Raw genomic sequence first — 23,251 nt, 5'->3', positions numbered from 1 at the left:
TCTGTCCTACTGGGAAATAAATGCGATGTTGAGTTTGATTCATGTGATTTGTCAATATAATTAAAATAAATTGAATCATTATGATTTTTTGGATGTGGTTTGGGACTGTGGCCAGCACAAGGTACAACCAGCACAGCAAATGATCTCTGTGGCCCAAAAGACGAAATTCTAGTTTTAGCAATTCCAGCCTGATGAGAAAGGCACCTGCCTCGTGATGGGAGACAAGAATCCCATTTCTGAGCTTCTTGACTTTTTTTTACGGGTCAATGACTCGTTAGGCAGTGTTGCTTCTGGACGGCAGAATGAATGATAGCAAAAGTGATGCCATGCCACTTCATCAGTGGAAAATATGATGTATTCACAGTGGAACTGCTGCAGAACATTAACACCCACACTGTCAGTCGTGTGATTGCAGTGTCAGACTTAATGGCTTGTTCATTTGTTTTCTTCTTTTATTTAAAGATAATGTTGCTTAGGGCTTGATTTATGACACCGTGCTTAGATCTGCGTCAGAGAGGCACGCTGGAACTGCGGGGCTCGGGAAGGCTTTGGACATGGTCCTTTCTGCAGGGGTTGGATGTTGTGGGACTTCTGCGTTTCCCAGGGGCTGGGGCTTTAGTAGGAGGGTTTCTTCCCCGTCTCGGCTTTGGTTAATGCAGCGGTAAAAATGGTGGTGTTGAGCATTGGCGGCTGTTGTGTTAACCAGAACAGCATTTAAGCTTCTGCAGAGATCAAAGGAGTACAGAAGTCTTGAGGCTGACACTAAACTTCAGGCGACTTCTTGCTGCTCATCTTTTGCCACTGTTTCCATCAGTGGTAAGATATCAGAAGGTGCAGCAAAAGGAAATTTTAAAGTCAAATGTGAAAGACCGTTAAGAGTTTATGGTGACTGGTTATTTTTCAAAAAACTTGAGGAAGGTTTTTATGTTTTATTGATATTTTTCTGCTCCTTTTGCTTTAATTCAGGATGCATTATAGTTTTAGAAGATCAATATAACATAGTAGATGTATTTGTGCTCCTGGTAAGCAAAATATCCCTTAGAGAATAATTTCCTTGATGTCAGTTCAAAGACAGCATATTAAAATTTGAAATTGCAGCTATTATGGGCTTCAGGGAAAAATATTTTGAAAGTTAAAATTTACCTTTATTTTACACTGTCAGTCTAGTGACAACTATTGTTTGCTTTAATAGTGGTTAAATGCAGGCTGTTCCATTACCTGTGATGGGGTAATTTTGTAATTATACAGACATAAACAATGGCAGAATTTGGTCCTTCACAGCCAGAGAGCTCTAACTTCCTAGGAAATGTGGACATACTACTTCACGTGGATGACCGCTGCTTTCAGCTGTAATCTCTATTATCGTCTGTTTTTTGTGTTTACTGTGCATTTATATCAAAGGCAGGCACTTCAATCAGCTGCAATGAGGTTTTTTAAACTAGAATTTTGCATATCTGTCAGTGAATTGTGCATGTCGCCATAATATGTCATTCCTATGTCAGTTTATGAAATTACATGGATTGTAACTGACTAAAAAGCTGAGTATACAAATTCAGTGTTTTGTTTCACTTTTACCATTTTAGGGTCTAATATTTATGTATTATGTGGTATGTCGCAGGTGTGCTTTGCTTCTGTCATCTGCTTCTGTCAGAAAAATATAAACAGTAATGAGGGGGTTAAATTCTTGCTCAACAGGCATATTTTGGGATTTGCGCTTTTGTAACAGAGCTCAGTTTCTAGCTCTGTACTTCACAGTTAAGGGAAGCTCTGTATGGCAGAACTTGAGCGTCTGAGAGATGTGTGGCTTGTAACAGACATTTATGACAAAAATGAGACACTGTACCAGCTATTCCAGTTTTGCAGGGTCCTTGCGTTTTCCAGCTGTTTACCCTTGAGATATAAAATGGCAATTTGGCATAGGCTAACAGCACAGTGTGATGTGAGCATCTGCGTAAAAGGCTGCACATATGGAGCATGCCCAGTGATATGAAAAGCCGGTTACCCCACCCCCATCCAATCTAGGAAGAGATGAAATGAACTTTGCACTTGCAGATGTCACTGAATATATTTTGCACAGGATTTTAAAAGGTTCTCTTATAAGCACTATTTTTAACAGCCAAGCCCGCCCCCCAAAACAAAACGGAAAAAGCCCTATGTATTTTTTTGTCGTCGATCTCAGTTTGTTATCAATTGAAGCATCTCTCACAACATTTACTTGAAGTCTGGCTTATTTTACCTTTTTATTATTCAAGTTGGGGTTTTTTTTGGTGCCGGTGTGTGGGTTTTTTTTTTTTTTTTTGGTGGTCTTTTTTACTGGCATGAGAAAATTTGAGAATTTAATTGCACGAGAATACTTGGAAACAGTGAGGCTGAAAGCTTGAAAGGCAGAGGGAAGAGAAGGAAGGCTTTCACAGCAGAGCATGGATAGGAAAGGAGCAGTGATTCTGCAGTGCTCAGTGTGCACATGTTTTATGAGATCAGTGCCGGGCGCTGCAGCTGCGGACAATAACTGAGCTGTCTGGCTAATGAAGGCCACCTGGATCAGGCTTCTGAAAAGAGCCAAAGGAGGACGTCTGAAGAATTCTGATATCTGTGTAAGCCCTGCTTTCATTATTGGCATATGCTTATATATGTTACTGAAAGAGAGAGAGAAATACAGTAAGGTGAGGACAGTTGTTTTCATTCTGATTGAATTAGCAGAAGTCTGTTTTGTATGCAGGGAGATGTAGAGAGAAATCAGAGCTGTCATTATTTATAGAGCTGTTCTGGCATTGTGACTAGTTCCATTGTGGCGATACGTGGATGTGTGTTGAGTCCAGACAGATTTTGTTAGTTGGAAGTTGATTTGTGGTCATTTACATGTTTTGCTGAGGGGCAGAGATGGATATGAGCCATTTTCAGTTCTGATGGGGAAAGTATGTCAGGTAAAGAGGTTGCCCTAAAATAAAAATGGATAGCACAGGTTAAAGCTCTTAGCAGTAATATTGTATAAGGGCAATTATTGATAACAAATTTGCATTTTTATAATAAAATCTGTTTCCTCCCTAATACCATCATTGTTTAGAGTTTTAATTTTTATGGAGCCATCCTTGAAGCTGCTGTGTATCCTTCAGCCCTGCACTGCACCACTGCTGTAACTCTACAGAGTAACTGGCTCTGCTTACTAAAAAGCATACAGATAGGAACATGGGAATAGTGCAGGAAATAAAACACTGGGTAAGACACCTGCACTTCTGGAAAGTCTCCAGAGAAAAACATTTACTTTTTTTAAGCTATTTAACTTTTCTAAGTGGTTTTCTCTTTTGTGCAATTATTCTCTCTTCAGGGATGCAGAAGTAAGAGAAAAGACAAGGTGCATAAACACTTCTATTTCTTTTTTTTTTTTTTTAACATTGAAACAACTTGTGACATTATTTTTCTTTTTCTTGCTCAGGGTTCGGCGGACTCCTACACCAGCCGTCCATCCGATTCAGATGTATCTCTGGAAGAAGACAGGGAAGCAGTGCGGAGAGAGGCAGAGCGACAGGCCCAGGCACAGCTGGAAAAAGCAAAGGTAAGGTGTTTTTTCACATCAGAGACTCATAAAATGTTTTGTTTTGAAGGACTGCCATCTCATCTGTTACCAATACAAATGTTTTTTAATGTGTTAACATGTTGCATAAGACCTCTTATAAAGATGTTTCAGGCAACAATAGAAATGATATTTTTCAGAAAAAAGCAGTTAAAATCAGAATTTTCTATTAAAGGCTCTAGCTTGGTTTGCATGTTTCAGAATAAGCTTATTTAAATGTACAGGTTTTTTGATGTATTGAATAAACCCATATATGTTCAGTATATAAGGTCAAAGCTTTGAGTTCTTATTGAATACGTTAGTGGAAGTTTGCCTAAACATGATTTTGGATGCCTATGACACTTCTAACTTACACTTTTAGAAACTAGTCTTCAAACATCCTATATATCTCCTTTCAGTGAAGGGTTGGTCCCTATAAGTTATATATATGCAAATACAGTGTGTCTGTTGCAGAGATCCATTTTTTGTCCTGAAGATTCACTGGCTTTCTTTACAGTTCGAATGTTAAACTGTGAGTAATAGGATCTAGAGCTTGTTAAGATTTCTCCTTCCTACTCCATATTCCTGGCAGATAGTGATGGATTAATAAGGACATGCTAAATGAGCTTCAGATCCTGGCTGGGTGTTTATATTTTTTCCATGAGATGTGAGGTTTTTAACAGCAATACAGCCAAAGGGTATGTGCTTATTTTTCTGTAAGTACTCTTGCACCTGTAAAAACCATGACTATCTTAAAATTTTTCATTCATTTATCACTTCATTCCAGTTTTTATTTCTATTTACTGTCTGCTAGATCTTAGTGTAGCGCTGTTTTGTCTGGTCTGTTTTTCAGTTTTTTTTTTTTTTTTTTTTTTTTTTTTTTTTTTTTTTTTTACATTTCAGCATTTAAATACCCTATTGGGGAGTCTCCTCAGATCTCTTTTTTTTTTCTCCCTCCTGTGATCTCTGTTTCTCACTTTCTCTCCAGTTCCCCTCCTCCATTTTCGCTTGTTTTTTATTTCCCCATCTCTGGTCCATCTCGCATTCTGTTTCCTTTTCCGCTGCCAGCTTTGCCTCTGCCTGTTTATGCCACTTGTGTTACAAGGGTTTCTCATAAATTCAGGAGTTCAGATTATTGAGATATTAACCTGATTATGGGGAAAGGGCCAGCTCCATAAATAATACAGTAGTATAATGCACAAGCAGCCAGTTTCTTCAGGCCAGAATACTTAAACAGGAAAGTCAAAGATGTTTTGTGGAAAATGTAATAGTTAACAGATATTTTAATAAGAGCTCGTAAAGCAGGCTTTTAATGAGCTGCTGGAACTTGCCAGCCATAGGAGATGCTGAGTGTCTCTTTGAAGTCTAGACCTGGTGTCTTGGGATCAGTACTGCTGAAATGCCGCAGCAGCAGACTATTTCTTCCCCTCCACCTCGTATCTGAGAGTTGTTGCGGATGGTAATCAGGAGTTTCAGTTTATCAGGGTCGCTTTTTGTTAGTTTGAGATTTCTCTGCTCTTAGGAGAGAGGATAAAATTCAGCACTTTACCTGTTTCAGAGCAGTCTTTATCAGTAAAATAAACGGTCTTTTAAAGGAGAGTTGAAGTAATGATATCTTGCAGACTAATAAGGGTAGCAATGTAACGCTTAACTGTTGAACTGATGCATCTCTTAGTGATGAGTAGATCTATGCGAGTGTTGCTATGGGAATTTGGCTTACTGATGCTGGCTTGAATGCATGGACAACCCTTATGTAATATTCATGACCTCTAGCACAGCTGCCATTGTAGTTTATAGAGAATTGCTAGCAGAACCTGACTTTTAAAAACTGTATTTCTATACATCAAAGCAGTGTTCTCACTCCAGCTGGCATACGATGCAGTCTCTAGGTCTGACACTGTCTGAGACTGTAAGACAACTTGTGAAGCGTCAAAGTAGTAAAAGCATTGCCAAAATCAACCTGTTATAACAATGGGCATTTTCAGTCATATAGAAAACACAAAATAAATTATTTAAATCACTTGGGCCTTAACACAGATTAAAGCTGGAACTACAGAAGCGGGTTTGTTTCTAGGACCAAAGGGGTTAAAACCGCCCCAGGTTGTAATGTGTAGAGATCATTTTACACAGTGGCTAATATTTAAATTAATGATGTTAATTAAAACACTGGACGCATTTGTTGCTTTCATTTTAAATAGGTAGCTTAAGAGACATAAATTAAACCTAATTCAGCATATCTGCAATATTATAAGGTGTATTTTCACAAACGAAGACAGGATTCAGTTCTTCACCTCCCTGAAACACAACAGAAGGAATGAAACAGTAACTTCTGCCGGCGCGGGTTTGCTCCTGCCTGGGCTGCAAGGGGCTTTGCAAAGCCTGCTCTCTGTGGCCGCCTCGCCTGCGCCTGGTGAGCCGTCAGCCAGAGCCAAGTGACGCAGCTGCTTTAACTTTTTGCCTTTTAATATTGTGAGTGGAAATGTTGATCCTAAATAAAGTCATTATAATTCTATTTGTCACAGGAATTAGCAAAGGATGACATGTATGAATAATGCAGAGGTTGAGGGGAAAATGATAGTGAATTGAGAGTAGATGAGGGAAAAAAAACTCTGTTGAACTGTGTCGTGCACTTAATGAAAACAGTTTAATGACATCCATTTTCCTCCCTTAGAGTTAGGGAAAACAGCTTAAATTGTACAGAAAAATACATTAATAAAGCACACAATGGCTAGAAGATTTGGATTTTAAGATGGATCTTCATGGATTTTATGTGTCCATATACCATGAAGCCAGAATAAGAATGTCTGATACTGTGTGGTATCAGATGAAAAAATAATAATAAATCATGATAAAGTATTAGTCCTTGCCACTCTTGGGGAAGAGCCTTAGGTAGATTTTGCTGACTCACTGAGGCCTGTGACTCTACACCGACTTGCTGTAAGGAAAGTAGGAGCAAAACCCAAGTCGTCCAGGGATGGAAACAGGGAGGTAGCGCTTCAGGGTGCCCGCGGGCGAGCCGCGAGGCCCAGGGGAAATGGCTCCTCAGGTGAAGCTGGTACACTTGAAGTTCAGGTAAAATCTTCTGGTCTAGAGCAGAGGAACAATGCACATGCAAAAAAAAGGGGGGGGGGTGTTTTTTAAGCCTGTCAAGGCAAAACCCTGCTGGAGTGGTCATGTGGGTATCTCCAGGTGAAAGAGGACCTGCATGGTGGCTGGGTAAGGAACCCGCAGAACCCTCGACTCTGAGCAACTCTACAGATTCTTTTTTTTTTTTTTTTTTGGAATTAACTTTATATTTCCATAAATGATACAAAACTTATGCATTCAGAAGCCAAAAAAATGGCTAATGACCTTTACTTTTTATTGCTTTTAGTGTTTGTATTTGAAAATCTGTCGTTTCTACAGAAAAACTTCTTAGTTTTGAAGAACAAGCTTTCAAAATGAAATATAGTAAGTAAGGAGGTTCTTTGTCCAGTCCTTGCTAATATTTGACTAATTATCCCCTAAAATATTTTAGGAAGTGAGAGGGATGAGATCAAAAAAACCCTGTGAGGTACAAATATTGGTGAGACCCTAGAATTCAATATTAAATGAACTAAAGTTTTAACATAAGAAAACGGAAACTTCAGTAATGATTTTTGGTCCTGTCTAGAACCAGTGAAATCAATTCAGATAGCTTGGTAATTTATTTTTCATCAGGCAGATCAAATGTTCATGCAGCAGGTTTTGACTGAAATGCCATTATTCAGGTGGTATATAAACCTCCTTCTTCTCTTCAATAAGTAGTTTAATTTTTTTAAAATATTTTGCCTCTTTCCCCCCCCCCCCCCCCCCAATGACTCTAGGGCTTCTTAGGCAGAGACAGTTTTTGAAGGAGATCCAGTTAATAATGCAAGTCTGGTTCTCAAAGTCAAATCATGGCTTTTCAGAAGTCAACATCTGTGTCCATAATAGGAAAAATCAGTGCCTCTCAGGTCCACTTTGTTTGCAGGAAAGCTAATACTGTACTGCTGGCACCCTTTTAGGAGTTGTTAAAAATTGAAATATCTGTAGTCCTTGGTTAACACTTCATTTTGCTCCTTTTTACACTAAGATTGTGAACTGCAGAAATTTTGATACCAGACATCCTTTTGCTGGCTCTTAGGCAAAAATACAGAGTGATAATATAAGCTGACATATTTTGCTTTCCTGATGTATACTCAAGTAGTGGTGATGACTTCTTGTGACTGTAATAGTGCAGTGTCTGTTGTATTGCCTCCATGTGCGGGTTGGGGACCACTGCTTTGAAATATCTAGCAGGCTGGGATGATGTGTAAATATCCCTGCAAGAAGTATCTGCAGAAGGCATGACAAAGGTTGTCAGATGTAATTATCCAACAAGTGTGCCAGGACTAGTTATTTAAGTATTTACTCATTCGCAGGCAGGTTTCCACAACCCCCTGCGTGACCCCACGGTGTTAGCAGGCAGCAACAAAGCTAGTTAAGGTATGTCTACTTAAGCTGCAGTAGCACTTTTTGACAGACCATAAGTGCCTGTCACTCTGATGTGTATCCCTACATTATATCAGCATGTTGCATCATGGAGGCTCTTTTCCCTCCCCTCTTAACGTGAGGATGTTGGGATGCTGTACAGCACCCAAAGCCGTAGCTTGCCTGGCTCAGTTGTCCAGCAACGTAGGATAGTACTTTATGTCAGCTGTTATATACGATACCAATATTATCAGTGATTTCTTCTCATTTGCCCTTTTATTTCAGAATACTTCTATTGCATGTTATCATTTACCTATCTAATGTTGCATATCAGAGTTGCTGGGATTATATGGGAGCTGGCTCAGTAGTCTAGCTGGAAATAAATGTGCTGTTGATCCGGAAGTATAGTTGCAAATCTGGTTGTTGCTTAGCTGGAGGCGAATTCTGCATTGCTAGTTTATGACAAGTCTCTAGATCTGCTAGTATCAGGTTGCAGATACTCTCTGTTTCTTCGTTTCCTTCATTCATTTCTGCCTCTTTTTCTTAGTATTTTCTTGGGAAGGTGGTTCCCTTTATACTGCTGTCCATGGCCTATAGGTTTCCTTCTGTTTATATTCATGACCTGCTTTTTCTTCAACTTCAGTGTATCTGCTTGTTTTACACTAGTGACTTTCATGTGTTTATTATTTCCCTGTACAGCTTAGCTGCTCTTGCTGTTTGGCTGTATTGTTCTAGGGTTAGCTTGCTCTCTTCTAGCAGTTTCTCACACAACCTGGAATCAAATGTGCCAGAAATAGTACTGTCTTTAATTAAGAAGCAGTTGTCATCTCCCATTCGTACTGTGATTACTAGAGTGATCATTGCTGTTTCATAAGTATCCTTTTTTCTTCTGGTTCTTGGGTGCGAGTGAATATCCCTACATTCTTTTTTAACACAGCCTAAATTGAGATAGATCCTAATTCCTCTACCTATCAGTGGAAAGAGATAAATTGTCTCTATGGGTAGTACTGGGGAAGAGTCCGGAGGAAAAGCATAGCTCTTCTGCCTGCTCCTCAGGTCCTGCTTTCACATACTCACACTCACTTCCTCGACAAGATGTCCGTATGCTGTTTCTGTATGGTTAAATTCCCATATAAAGGGCAGTAACACGAATATTACTTTTTGTTTGTAAAACTAAATGGGTTCTGTTTTAAAAGAAGTGCTGAGGAAAAGCTTTAACCAAAGTTAGCATTGTAAGCCAGGTACGTACACACGTGTGCTTCTTAAATCCTCATGCAGACTTTTTCCTCCTACCACCTCCGCTTCTCTCTCTGGTCCTGCAGCAGACACCATCTGTTAGTGCTCAGCTGCTTCTGCATGGCTGTGGCTGCCGTGGTTAGGACAGAGGTTCCCAAGGGGTGATGCACCTCTTGCTTTCATATTGTGCATGGTGGTGGCTACGTGCTACCTCCCGTGTGTGGATGCGCAGCTGCAGAGTAAGCGCATTCAAACAGGACTTTGCTGCAGCTCAAGTGATGGCCACCAGTGGGAATGGGTGTTGAGTGGATGCTGGCGTTGGGGCTCCAGGAGGTTGGGGAAGGGCGTAGGAGTTATAGGAGAGAATGAGAAGTGGATTTGAGGCTGCTCTTTGTGATCAGTGGGAAGTGGGTATGTTTGATGGGGCATGGAAAAAGAGGAATTAAGATGCACTTCTGCATGCTGTTCTAGCTGGCTCAGAGCTAGGCACTGCAGCTGATGTCACTGGTAGGTGCTGCCCGTGGTTCTAAGCAAAGCAAGTTTGGAAACTTCCAGTTTAGATGTACAGAGTGTGGCTCATTAATGTTCTTGAGGTTTATGTTAGGGTCTGAGTCCCTTTTACCAACATCTGAGATGGTATACTGCAATCCAGAACTTGGTTTTTCTCAACAGCTGGTTCAGTTACCTGAGTGTCATTGTTTTTTAGGGGGTCAACGTATGCATTTTCACTTTAAAGAAAATATTGATTCTAAAATAGGTAAGCACATGGCGGGGGGGGAAACAGGATTTCAGGATGCAGTGGCCACTCTTACAGGTATCTAAAATGTTTGTAGTCACCTTAAAGTAAATGTTGAACTTGCGTTCGTAGTATCCATTTTGGAGTTTATTTAAATAAATTTATCTCTTGTACTCTGAGTGGTTGATATATATGTAGCATTTAGGTTCCAGTTTAATATAGACTGTGGAGATTGATTTTTATTTTAGAAAACTTTTTAAAAATATTTAATTCTTTTAAATTAAACATGTACATGTAAAATGTTTTCAAGGTAGGGATTGTTCATGCAGGTGGCAAGAAGCATTAGGGCCCTTAACTAAAGAATTAAGTGAAATATAGGCTTTTGAATGTCTGTGGATCTGGACTTACATGTTTATATCTGTGTGTGCATGTATATGCCTGCATATATATATATATATATATATATATATGCACATGCCTGTATATGTATGTATGCATATAGGCATGCATGCAAATATATGTGTCTATTCATGTATGTATTAGATAAATAGCACTTGAAACTTGAGCAGGACATCTGTGTTCTACATTTCGTAACTTCCAATTGTAAAATGCTTATCTTGTGCTCCAGGATAAATGTTGTACTAAAGAGTAAACCTCTGAAGAAGCAGAAATGTTTTGTTGGAGACAAAAGTTGTCCCATGGTGAGAGCTTGTAATAGACTGCCATGGACTTTTTGGAAGCAGTAATCAAGAGGAAGAAAGGACTTCAGTGAATCCACTGTGGATAACAGCGCAGAGATGCTGCAGCTAACATTGACCCACATGGTGTGGTGCAGCGGCTTGGAGAGAGCCAAAAGCATGGGCTTTTGGGGCAGCAAAAACATTATGCTAGGCCAGTGTTGTACCCAAGGCTGTTTTGTAGCTGCTTCAGGAGCTAACCCGATTTCTGTTAGATCGGACACCTGCCTGATGCATGCTGTTATGCAGTGCAGGAAGGCATTTGTCATCTGCAATGAAAACCCCCAGACATGCTTCCTTTGTCCTTGGCAAAGATCTGTAGAGTCTGATACCTGTCGTTTCTCACTTTCTTGTCCCTTTTTCTCCTTCCCTCCCTAACCTACCGTGTCAAAAGATGTGGAAGAAGAGAAAAGGGAAAAACAGATATCTTTAGTTTTGGTTTTACACTTAAACAGAAGAAAAATTAAAGTAAGGGAGCTTCAAAAATAACTTTTTCACAATTAAAACTTGATTTATATTGTTATACACAAGATGTCAGTGAGCTGTAACTATAGGTAACAGGAGAATGCTTCAGTACAAAATTAGACAGGCATCAGATGCCAATTCAAAAGCAGTTCTTTTGGAAACATTAATTACATAAACTAATCATTGGGTGTATAAAATGTCATAAAAATCAGTAGGAGCCAAGAAAACCTGTGATATCTGTGAGGAAGATACTGTGTGTTGCCAGGTTAGGAACACTTTGTGTAAGACAGCTTGAGCTATGAACAGTGACTGCTTTCTGCATAATTCATGGCATGAGGGTAATTCGTTAAAAATATTTAAAGCTTCAGAGAGGTTGCCATCAAGCTTTTCTGGTTGTTTTCCTAATGTCTTTTCATCTATATTCTGGGTAAAACCAGTGCAAGTCTAGAGCAAAAAACATAGCATTAACTTCCACTAGCAGTCTACAGTGGAGTCTATAGAAACCTCAGAGCACCTTCTTTGTACATTTAGCCCCCATTCCTGACGTAACATTTTCCTCCAAAAATTCATATTCACCTGGTTTGTAGTATTTTCTATCCTATTGTACTTAGTAATTGGTGCATAAACCCACTAGTTTATGCCTGTAGTATCAATTCCAAGGTAAATATGTGATCTCTTATTTATCAACGGAAATTTGCATTTTGGGCTGCAATAAAATATCAAAGATTAAACTGACCATTTATCTTCTGTAAAAAGTAAGGATAGCCGTCCATGAACTTTTGTAATGCAAAACTTACCAATGAGTTTTAGTCACATGATTTTATAACTGCCTGGTTTTATTTAGTTAATTGAACAAGTTCAGCTCTAACAGCAAGCAAGCTTTTATTGGATCTGACATGGATTCTTAACAAATAAGTGTTAGATTCTCTAGTTTTAACTGAGGTAGTACCCACTGAAATACTTTTTTGCAGTTATTTTTCTTAAAGAACCCCTTTTTCACCTTGCTAAATAGGCAAAGAAGATGGTGGTTTTACCCAAGATTTTTTTATTTAAATCCAATTTTATTAATAGTAACAGATCTGCAAACTCTAGCTGAGTTTTAAAAAGTAATATAGTATGAAGCAATACAGCCATGCAAAAAAGTGAGATGTTGCTGATAGAGCTGGAGAGAATCCAAAGATCTCCAGCTGTACTCTACCTAGTCTCCCTATTAATTATTCCCTGTTCAAATTAGGGTAATTTTAGTATACTGTAATTTTTATATTACCTTTTTATTCCTTTGGTTGCCTCCAACAACTGGCATTTAAATGTGAATTTCTCATTTGCTTATTAATCTTAAAATAAGAAGAGAGTCTGATCTTTATTTTTGCTGTTGAAATGTTTAGTGAAATAAATTTTTTCCCAGCTTACTAACTGTTATAAATTTATCTTTCTTTGCTAACAACTTAGCCCGTTTTATCTCATGAGGTCAATTTTTTTTCTTTTTTCTTTTTAGAAAAATATGATAGTACATTGACATCAACTCTCTCTAAGCCACTGCACCATGCCATGTGGGTCAATGTTAGCTGCAGCATCTCTGCACTGTTACCTACAATGGATTCACTGAAGTCCTTTCTTCATCTTGATTACTGCTTCCAAAAAGTTCATGGCAGTATTGATAGTAAATTAAAATAGCTAGGATAAATATATGACTAAAATACATACTAACAGGACTGTCCTTTATTCTCATGTTGGGAATCTTATTGGGTAGTATTTATCTTCAAGATGATGTGGTGAGCTTATTCTGTCATTTGGAGTCCAAAGTCCAATTTGAAATCTGCTGCTTCATTTTCAGGATGTGGGGCTGATCTGGGTGGGATGGGTATGGAAAGCAGGCAGGCTTCCTCTGGCTTGGGTCTTTATTGTGCAAATGTACCTGTGTTACTGATTTTTTCAAGCTGTCCTTTTTTCAGTAACTGTAGGAAAAGTGAAGGGAAGAATATCTTGAAAAGTAAGATGGAGGATCAAACTGTAGCTGCTTTGATTATTTTGACTAGAGATGTCAGAATGTTGCACTAGAAGAAAGGATTCCCTTGCTGCTTTTTGATTCCATCCATTCTGCCAGTTACTTGAAAAATGAGTTTTAAAAAGTTGTTGGATTGCACTTAGGATAAAATGAGTGAACACAAAGCCCTTGGGGTTACAAAGCTCCAGATCACCTCTGTGTCACGAAAGAAAGATTTCTTAACTGATGTAAAAATGAAGTGAGATGCTGAGTGTCTGCCATCTTGAGAGTCAGCTGTACACATTGCTTTTAATAATAATCAGTAATAAATGGCAGTATTTAGAAACACAGATACTACTGGGCTGTGGTAATAGTCAAATTACAGTTGAGAATATCATTCCCAGAGGAGTTATAGTAAAGAAACATACTATATTTATCACAGTTCTTTCATTATTTTGACTCTCTACTTGCTTTTTGCAGCAAGTCAAATGACTCATTCACAAAAGAGCATACTTTCGTGTTTTCTCCCCATGATGCTTCCTAATAGTGTAATCCAGCTGAGACATAGTACAGAGCCATTGTAGAGCTGTTCCACTGCATGTTTATTATTTGCTATCTCTCTAACAGGCCCAGCATGTTAAATGGCCTGGACTTGAATTTGCGTGGCTGCCGCTGGTCTGGTGGGCAGCTGATCATGGGGCTTCCTTCTCTCTCCGAGCCTCTCCTAGCTCTCAAACTGTCCGCTGCAGACAGAAGTGTTACTAGGTTCCCTAATAGCAATGTGAGGAAGAGGTGTATTTCCAGTGCCTGTCCCAGCTCTGCTGGCAGGGACGTTGGGCCTCAGACGGCTCAAACAGCCTGTGACGAAGGAGTTCAGCCCTTCCCTCTCCTGAGGATAAAGCCAGGGAGCTGTGACTGTGCAGATGTGCTATGCATGCATGAACTCAAATGCATCTGAAAGTCTTATTTATTCCTGGGAAAGACTCCTCCCACCTACTTTTTAATTTCTTCTGAACATAAAATCACAAGATTAAAGAATCCAGTGCGTAACTTTTTTCCCCCCTGCTTTTTGCTTTTCAGAGTGATAGCTAATCCTCACTTGGGCTCAGTGCTGGGTAAAATTTTCAAGACAACTACTCAAATGAAAAACTTCCCTTAAAAGCCCATGTTTGAGCGGCAGGCCTGAGGACAGGAGGCGATAGGGAGGGCAAACAGGACAAAATAGTTTTGCAGAGAAACAGACATAATGTATATTGATTCATGCGACCTTATTCTGTGATTTAGTTTGAAGAGCTGGTGGGAAGGAGGAGATAAAAGGAGTTGAATGTCAACATTCTTGACCATTGTCCAGATTTGGAAGACTTAATTTTATTTTGTGTTTCTGTGCCTTGGCCTTCTATTTTCTATACCTTTATTTTTTTTGCATCTCTTTAAGATGTGGTTTTGTGACAGTGTCTTTGTTTTCAAAGCGTTGTTAGAAGTTGTTTCCATCCCCAGCTGCTCAGTTCCTTTATTTGGGCAGGGTTTTATCCAAGCTGGATAGGTGAATGGCATTGATAGCTTGTGCTAGCTGCTGAAGGAGTCATGTGCTTTGGCATGGGAAGGTGGATGGAGTCCGAGAGCTTTCCTACCACGAGACTGAAAAATAGGTGTACCTTTTCAGCTGAGAAATCCTGTGACTTCTTCTGTTTGGGGTGGGATCGATCAATACTACTGTTCATTATTCATCAATCCCAAGCAAATTTGATTGCTTTTCTGGGCTTGCCTTCAGCAGCTGTCTGTTGTGAACATAGCATCATACCTCAACACTGTTACTTACTCCCAAGAAAAGGAGCAAGACATAAATGGGCTAATAATGTTCTAATGCAGCGGTAGTTTCCTTGCCCCACAATTACATTGGCACCAGAGCATCTGAACCTGGACTAAGGTGCATGTTGCAGTATCTGCTTTGCTCTGTCAGGAATTGAGAGGATCTTATTTTGTCTTAATTACATGTTTCAATATTCCTTCCTGAAGGCCCCTGATGTTACAGGTTGGAAACTTTGCGTGGTCGAATCTGGTGAATAGTTGTGCTCCCACAGTCAGAAGTAAACCTTCAACCTCAGTGAGTGTTGTAGGCTGATGTCGGTGTTCCTGAGCTGCGTGCTGTCTGCAGGACTGCTGTGCAGTCAGGCAGGAACCAAGGCAGCATAGTTCAACAGCTGGAACATATCATATTCATGGACACATGTATCTTTCATGTCTTCACAAAGAGATCATTTGATATTTTTCTTTATCTTATTCATCTTTGGGTATTTGAAGCTATGATCATTAATTCTAGGCCCAGTGAATATCTGTCCTTGTACATGGCTTCCCACAGATTCTCCCTGTATGTTTTAATACTGATCTGAAGCTCTCGCTGCAGTGGTCTTTTATCAGAAGAAAACACTAACTATAATAGACCATGTCTGTTAAAGCAAAGCCCTTTATGGGAGCATGGAATTGCAGAGGTGAAAGGCTACTAAATATGTCATGATTGTATCTTAATGCCAGGGGTTTGAATGAAACTAAAATTTATCATTCTGTGTATTTATAATAGAAATTTTATTTATCATGAACACAGAGTTCTCATTTTGAAGAGCAATGGGCAATTAATTTAAAGTAATAAATGTATTACCAATATTGTCATGTTTCTTGTACATGTATAGAAAACAAAATAACTTAAAATCCTAAATCAGTTTTTTTGAGATATTGTGGAAAGCATATCGTTGTTTTGTGAGGGAGAGCGTTTAGATGCTCGTATAGAGTGGCTGTATTGCTATGATGTTATTGTCTGTTTTTATTCTGTTTATCCGTATAACCATAGCATCAAGGTCTAGACATTTTAAAGTGCTATATGAATTTTTTTGAAAGCTCTGGGAAAAAAAATCTTGATTTGCATCAATGATAAACATGTCTTTTCAGAAAATTCTGTAAACCAAGGGTAACTCAAGAACCTCCATGTCCAAACACACAAGCAAGTTTTTGTTTCCTGGTGAAATAAATGTTTCTATTTTGAGCATTTTAAATAGAAGAAGTGAAGTAGTAAAGTACACACAAGGATTTATGTAACATTAATGCAGCTGGAGAAAAGTTCATGTGCTGATACCTTTTCAAATTCGGGGCTAAGAAATACTCTAGCATTAATGAAGAGACCTAGAGAGAGACCTGGGAGACCTTGGTCGGATTCCATTTGTCATGATTTAATGCAGAGACATAAATTTATTTCTCCTATTCCAGGGTATTTTTCTTTTTTTATGAAGCCATTCTGCTTGCATAAAATAGATCAGTGTTCATTGAATATACTGGTAGAAACAAGTTGTCTACTTTGAATGCCCTGACCCTTAAGTCAGAGTCATATTCTTCTTTCTTTCTTTAACTTGCTTGATGTATTTTCTAACAAGCTGAAAATTGGGTGGAGATAGAAGGGGAGGAGACCTTGCTGAGTTACTGAAACCTGTTAAGGCTCTTTTTCAATGAGAGAGCTTTGAATGGAAATAGAAGGCTCCATCGTGTAACACCTTGAGGCAGTTAAATTCTAGCAATGTTCTGAACTGTAAATTAAGCAGCTACTCAAAGTCTAAGACCCTAAATTTATCTTATTAAAGGAATATAAATTTAATTCAGCAGTCTGGTTATGAGTATTCATTTAAAGAGGGTCAAATATGTTTTTTGTAGGATATTTTTCACTCATAGCAGAATTCTAAACTTTAACTGAGTATTTTAAAACCTCTTGATTTAAGCAAGATCTACCATACCAATGAGAAATACAAGTTTTTGTTTGTTTTTAAATAATCATTTTTGGTACATTCAGTATTCCTCGTGACTTAAGTTCTTCAAATTTACGTAAGGCTTGAGGTTTTTTAGTGCACTAAAAAGAAATGAACTGCTAAAGACCCAGCAAATTAAGTGCATGATTCCTTTTAGCAACAGTTGAATAGCTGCTGTGTGTTTCTTTAAGGACAGAAACAGCTTTAGCAAATGTTGGGCCCTGTGTGACATCAATATCAAGTATGTACAGGAGAGAAACCTTTTGCAGAGGTGGAGGATGCACATGTTCTTGCATAACTGTCAAATTCAGCAATGAGTTGAATTACACCCAAAAAAATTTCATTTGCAAAGAGTAAGGCTTCTCTAATTAGCTTTAAAATGCCAAATGATAGGTCCTAAACATTGTATTATAACAATAAACAGCTCTGCTGCAATGCATCAACCCTTCTTTGTTATGTTAAAGAGACTGCTGGTTTTGGTGACCAGTGGTGTTGCAGAGCTCTGTTGAAGCTCCAACTACTTCTGCACGTGTTCTTTGGCTATTTCACATCACCTCATATATCAGCTGTCTCCAGTTAGGCTGGAGACCTGTACTAAAACAGGCTGAAACATGTACTGATTTTGCGTGGCCCTCATCAAAGAGGTAGCAGAAAGAGAAAACATAGTTAAAGTATTAGTAATAAACCAGCCACAGCCTCTGTCCTATCTGTTACGTAAAATTCATTTTTTAATGGAAGGTGTTAACACTTGTGCCTTGCTAACATCCTTTGCTAACATCCTTTGCAAATGCTTTCTTTACCCGTTTCCTTTGTTCCAGTTCTGCAGAGAAAGTAGACTCATCTATGTGACGGCAGGTTCGTCTATACTGAGCAATGGTTTTTGTTCAGTTGTATCCATGGTGTCCCCGACTTACAATGCCAAATTCTCGTTTGACATCTGTAGGTAGACCAGACATCCGTGGTTTGCAGTGCATTGTGTCTGAGGCACCATTTCTTTACAGAAAGTTGCTTCCTTTTGAAGGAGAAAATAAAACCTCACAGATCTGCATTCGACACGCTGCAAATGTTCCTGGTTTTTTCTTTTGCTCATTTCTGAATCTTAGTGTATAATTCCTCAGTGAATCTGCTTCTAGAATGACTAGATTCTCCTTGAGTCTTCTTTTAGAGAGGGAAAAGATGAAAGTTACATCCACTTCCTGACCAACTGTTCAAAGATTTAAGTCTTGCAAAAAGCCAGCGAAGACTGACATGCTAAAAGCCAGTAATGGCCAGCAGTGATATTTAAAACCACGCTGACATGTTCCTGCTCCCAGACAGCTGCTTTCAGACGTGATTTTAGTGCAAACAAAAGGAGAATTCCTTGGATCGAGTTCTTTACAGAGCAAATTTAATAAATTTATTTTGTAACATGTAAATCATGCATAAACTATTATTTCATCTCATGGTCAAATTCAGAGGGATAGGAGAAAAGTATACTTTAGTGTCATTCTAGAACTTTAATAAAAAAAAAAAAAAAAGTCATACATTATGGTTCTTAAATCACTCCTAACTTCGCTGAAGTTGCAAGGTAGTGGGCTGTATATGTAGAAACCAGTTTTGAGTACCATATTCTGTTTACTGTTGAATGTTTAAATTGTAGTATGAATTCTGTACTCAAGCCTAGGATTAGTCATTATATTTAGTCTTGTTAAAGAAGTAGTTAGCAGATACAGGTTTCTGGATTTTTTTTTTAAACAACTCTGAACTGTTGACAATATCTGTCAAAGCAGGGATTTATTTTTTGTGTGTGTATATATATGTGTGTGTGTGTGTATATATATATATGTGCACATATATAAAGTATATGCACAAATAATAGATACAGGTAAAGAATGAGGCTTCACTTTTTTTATTTGTTAGTAGGCTGCAGCAAATTTCTTCACATTAAATAGTTAAAGAAATTGTTTCAACTTTGTTTAAATCAACAGATAGTTTCTTAGGGGACAGAATGAATTTATCCCACAATTACTTAAAGAAGGAGTAAAATCAGCAACCAAATAAGGTGTACTCTTGCAAAAGAAACATATTTCAAATATATTTTAAAATGTTCATATGTAGAATTAATTCACAGTTATTTTATTTCTTTATTGGTCTGCACTAATCACTTGATGCTGTAAACTTTATTTACTGTTTTTCTATAGATGAACACCACTGTCCTGCCCTCTTGCTGGAAAAGCATTTGTTTAGGTAACTATGTGGTGAAATAGAATTGGGATGTGTTTGGGTTAAATGTAACCTGTAATGAGAAAAATGATGAAGTTTAAGCGGTGCCAGTTGTCTGATCCGGCTCACCCCACTGCGATACAAATGGTGGCTCAGGACCAGGAGAGGGGGCTGTGTGGGAGCAAAAAGGCATGGCTTGCGGGTCATGGAAAGATAACATCTTGTTTTGGTGAGGGTGCTGGCTCCAAACAGCTAAAAGTGTAGGTGAAAATGTGGCCTGAAGGACATTCTGAACTAGGGTTATTTTAATTGCATTATTAAAATGTCCTTGAAAGAACATTTTAAAGCACTTCTGCTTCACTTCATAAATACTCAATACATAATATCTAGTCCAGGGCCATTCATCTCACTTGTGTGTTTCTGAAGCAATTACTTTGTAAAGGTGATAGCTAATTTATACATTGACATAAACTGACTGTGCTAAAATGTGGGGTTTGTCTAGATTTCATTAGAACAGAGAAGACGAATGTGTCCAAATTAAAGTAGTATTTGAGGGACAACTGCAATATCTCTGTTTTGTTGGTGGCTTTTTTTGCCATAATTTTCTTTTTCTCTATGTATATTTTAACCATCCTGTTACTCTCCTCAGATTTCTAAATCTCTTTTCCCCCCCTTCTCCTCAAGTTTCTGCTTGTTGCTCATGGTGATGAGATGCATTAGGTCCCAGGCAGCCTGCTCCTTTGCTCTGGGCAGGCAGCTGTGCTGGGGGGAAGAGGGGCTGGGAGCTGCTGCCTGCCACATGTGCAAAACAGGCACCAGTCATCACAGAAAGAAAACATTGCTTTTACAAAGCCTGAGAGCTGCCATTGTTTTGAGTTTAAAGAGGAGAGGAGGAATTATGAGAGGAAGGAAATGATCCCCTTGCAAAAATTCCTTCATTGCCAGTATTTGGCTCCTCAGCTGTAGGAGTAAAGCCAACCGTGCAGACAGCCTGCATCATCTACCCATTATGTCTAGCCCATTGCTGGGGTCTGTCTTAAATACCTTCATTCACTTATTTGCCAATTAGTCAGTAACTTGGGTAAAACTCATGATTGACGCGTTAAGGTCCTTTGAGACGGAACAGGAACTTCATTTTGCTGGCAGTGGAAAAGGGGATTGTGGAAAGTGTGAAGTCTTCCCAAAGATACACTTGCATAATTTGGCTTCCTGTTCTTTGAATTTTTTTTTATTTTCTTCATGTCTTGGGGGAACTGAATCCATTCTGTTTGTCTTTATGTAACAAAGACATTGACGTTTTCTCTAAGTGCAGAATGTCCTTTGTCCAGAAACTGTTTCTAATGCGTAAAAAGTAGTATGGCTCATATTTCAAAAAGATTAACAAGTATGATCTCCAGAGTTAAAATTGTGTATGTGTCTTATGCACATACTCTTAGATTATGTCCAAGTATCAAGTCTTAAATCTTTTCAAATTGTAAGTGGTCACTCATGTTTCAGGTGGCTGATTGTGTCATGTAACACCTTTGTGATGTCCTATATGAAAAAGAAGCTAAATACAGATGAAATAAATGGCAAGCTCCATTTATAATATAAGAGAAAAAAGAGAAAATCAGACTGTATATTTAGTCAGTAAATACCTCAGATATAACACAACTTTTTTAAAAAAAAATTGTTTGGATTTCTCTTCAAGATGTGAACCATTTTTTCCGCTAAGATGGATCCAACTCGATTCGGTTCTGAATTGTCTGGATGTAGAAAAAGGTTTTCATTGATGTTTTGTTATATTTCATAGATGAGAATTCAGAGCCATTTTTCTCTTTATAAAACATGTATTCATCTTTATCGTAGGATGCAGACTTTTGCTAGATGAATACTTTCAAATAAAACATTAGCACTTGATTTGATTTTAGTCAAGATTTGTAAAGTTTTGTGGGCTCATCAGTATGACTGCAGTGTCTGCACTGACAGAGAAACAGGGCTGTCTCAGAAATATAGACGTGAATCAATACCTGGTTTTGTGTTTGTGTGTTCTTATGTGTTGTGCCTGGAAAAATAAATAACTTGGCACCTATTATTGTTGTTGAATTCATGTGACAGAATCATAGAATAACTTAGGTGAGAAGGGAGTTCTCAGTGTCATCTAGTCCAACCCCCTGCTCAAAGCAAGACCAATGTCAAAACTTGGTTATGTTGCTCAGAGCCAGGGCCAGCTGAATTTAGAAAACCTCCATGGACGGAGATTTCACAGTCTTGCTGTAGGTGATTTTTTTCCTTGTATCCTGCATTTTCCTTCTCTTCTCCAGGCTCAGCAAACCGAGCTCTGTCAGCCTCTCCTTGTATGTCACATGCTTCAGCCTCTAGACCTCTTGGCAGTCTGTGCTAGATTTAGACTAGACTTACTGTAGTTTATCAGTATCTCTCTTCTACTGGAAGATGGAAAACTGGACAGAGTATTCTAAATGTGGCTACACCCTTTGTAATGCAGCCCCTATGCAGTTGACTTTCATCACTACAAGAGTCCTCTGCTGACTTGTCTTCAACTTGTTGTCCACCAGGACCCCCAGCAACTTTCCTGTGAAGCTGCTTCTAGCCAGTTGGTCGTCAGCCTGTTCAGATGCATGGGGTCATTCCTTCTTAAGACTTAGACTTTGCATTTGTATTTGTTGAACTTTGAGTTGTGTTTTGACTCATTCTTCCAGCTTGTCAAGCTCCTTCTGAATAGTAGCTCTGCTCTCTTGCATATTGACCACTTGGCCCGATTTGGCTTCAGGCATGAATATAATGAGAGCATGCTCCATCCTATCATCCAGGTCATTAATGAAAATGTTAACAGTTTTGGCCCTGGTATGAACACCTCAGGAATACTACTGGTAACTGATTGCAGATTAGACCTTGGACTGTTGACTGCTACTACTTCTTGAACCTAATGGTCCAGTCAGTTTTTCACCTACCTTGCTGTCCTCTTATCTAGTCTCTAACTCCCAAGTTTGCCTACAAGGAAGCTACAGGAAACTGTTGAAAAACCTTACTGAAGTCAAGGTAAACAACAGGCACTATCCTCATCACAATCTTGAAGATTTGTGACACTGTCTTGAAGGTCTTAGGATTTACTTCAGACTCTGCATCAGCCAGATTCTTAGAACAGGCTGCATGGAAGATGTCTTTGGAGAAATTGTTGAAAAATCTGTATGCTGATGAAACGTGAAGTTGGTGAAATGGCCTTTTAGGCTTAGCTGTTTTAATGATTGCTGCTACTTTCTTCACCATGTTGTTTCCCCACATTGTTGTTCTTTAACATAGATTCTTTTTTACATCTTCCTTTAGTACCTAGTTCTCCTTGGCTACGTTATTCCTTCCTTAGAATGCATCGCTTGCCACTGCTGAATGATTAACATGAATATGCCTTATAATCTTTGATTGTGTTCCATTTTTTGTATTTTCCTACTTTTTTTTTTTTTTTTCTTCTAGTAATGTATCCCAATTACTTCATATGAACGATGTGGTCTAGTGCAACATACATGATGCATTCAGTGACTGTGTTTAAGTGATTTTGTCATTGCCAGTTAGAGCCAGAGTTACCAGTGGTCTTAGGAATTCCTGCCCATCCTCTGTACAAACATTCTGCCTCCCACTCCTTCAAGTTTTCTCCTTGTTTCTCTTGGGTTTCATCTGGAAACTTTTTCACAGTTTACTTTCCTCACTTTCTAAAGATGCTGTAGTATTTTCCTTGAGAGGTTTAGTACTCTTTCATCTTTCAGCCTGTAGAAATATGAAAACAGTTGAAAACAGTTACTTTTAATGTAGTACCTCAGATACTGCTTTCTGGTCATCTTATCTCAGTCTATTGTACAAAATTTATGAGATGTGGTTGGTTGCTTCTACTAGGCTTGATTTTTCAGGAGTGACAAAGCCACTTGTATGGACTTTAATGAGGTTTTCCCCACACTTGCAGCCATCCATCTTAAGATAGTGAATCAGTGATGACTTTGGCCATGTTGCTTGCAGTGTAGGTTAAGTTAGTCTCTAGTGGTAAAACACTGAAGCCCACAAACTGTGATGTGATCCTGATATTTTCCTGTTCTT

At 38.7% G+C, this 23,251-nt stretch overlaps 1 protein-coding gene across 5 annotated transcripts in view; it reads left to right on the top strand.

The window, feature by feature from the left end:
* CACNB2 (calcium voltage-gated channel auxiliary subunit beta 2) overlaps window positions 1-23,251 on the top strand; it is a 256,512-nt gene that overhangs the window by 164,588 nt on the left and 68,673 nt on the right. For 3 of the 5 annotated variants that reach the window (XM_064505961.1, XM_064505960.1, XM_064505963.1), the window contains one exon: window positions 3,434-3,553. In XM_064505961.1, the coding sequence (XP_064362031.1) occupies window positions 3,434-3,553 (120 nt within the window). Of the gene's footprint in view, window positions 1-2,047; window positions 2,595-3,433; window positions 3,554-23,251 lie in introns of those variants that run through there. The other 2 variants (XM_064505964.1, XM_026098569.2) reach the window with 2 other exon arrangements.

This window comes from Dromaius novaehollandiae, chromosome 2 (genome assembly GCF_036370855.1).
Source record: "Dromaius novaehollandiae isolate bDroNov1 chromosome 2, bDroNov1.hap1, whole genome shotgun sequence".
Taxonomy (NCBI): Eukaryota; Metazoa; Chordata; class Aves; order Casuariiformes; family Dromaiidae; genus Dromaius; species Dromaius novaehollandiae.
Note: the sequence above shows the minus strand (reverse complement) of the source record. Positions and strands in the feature narration are given on the sequence as shown.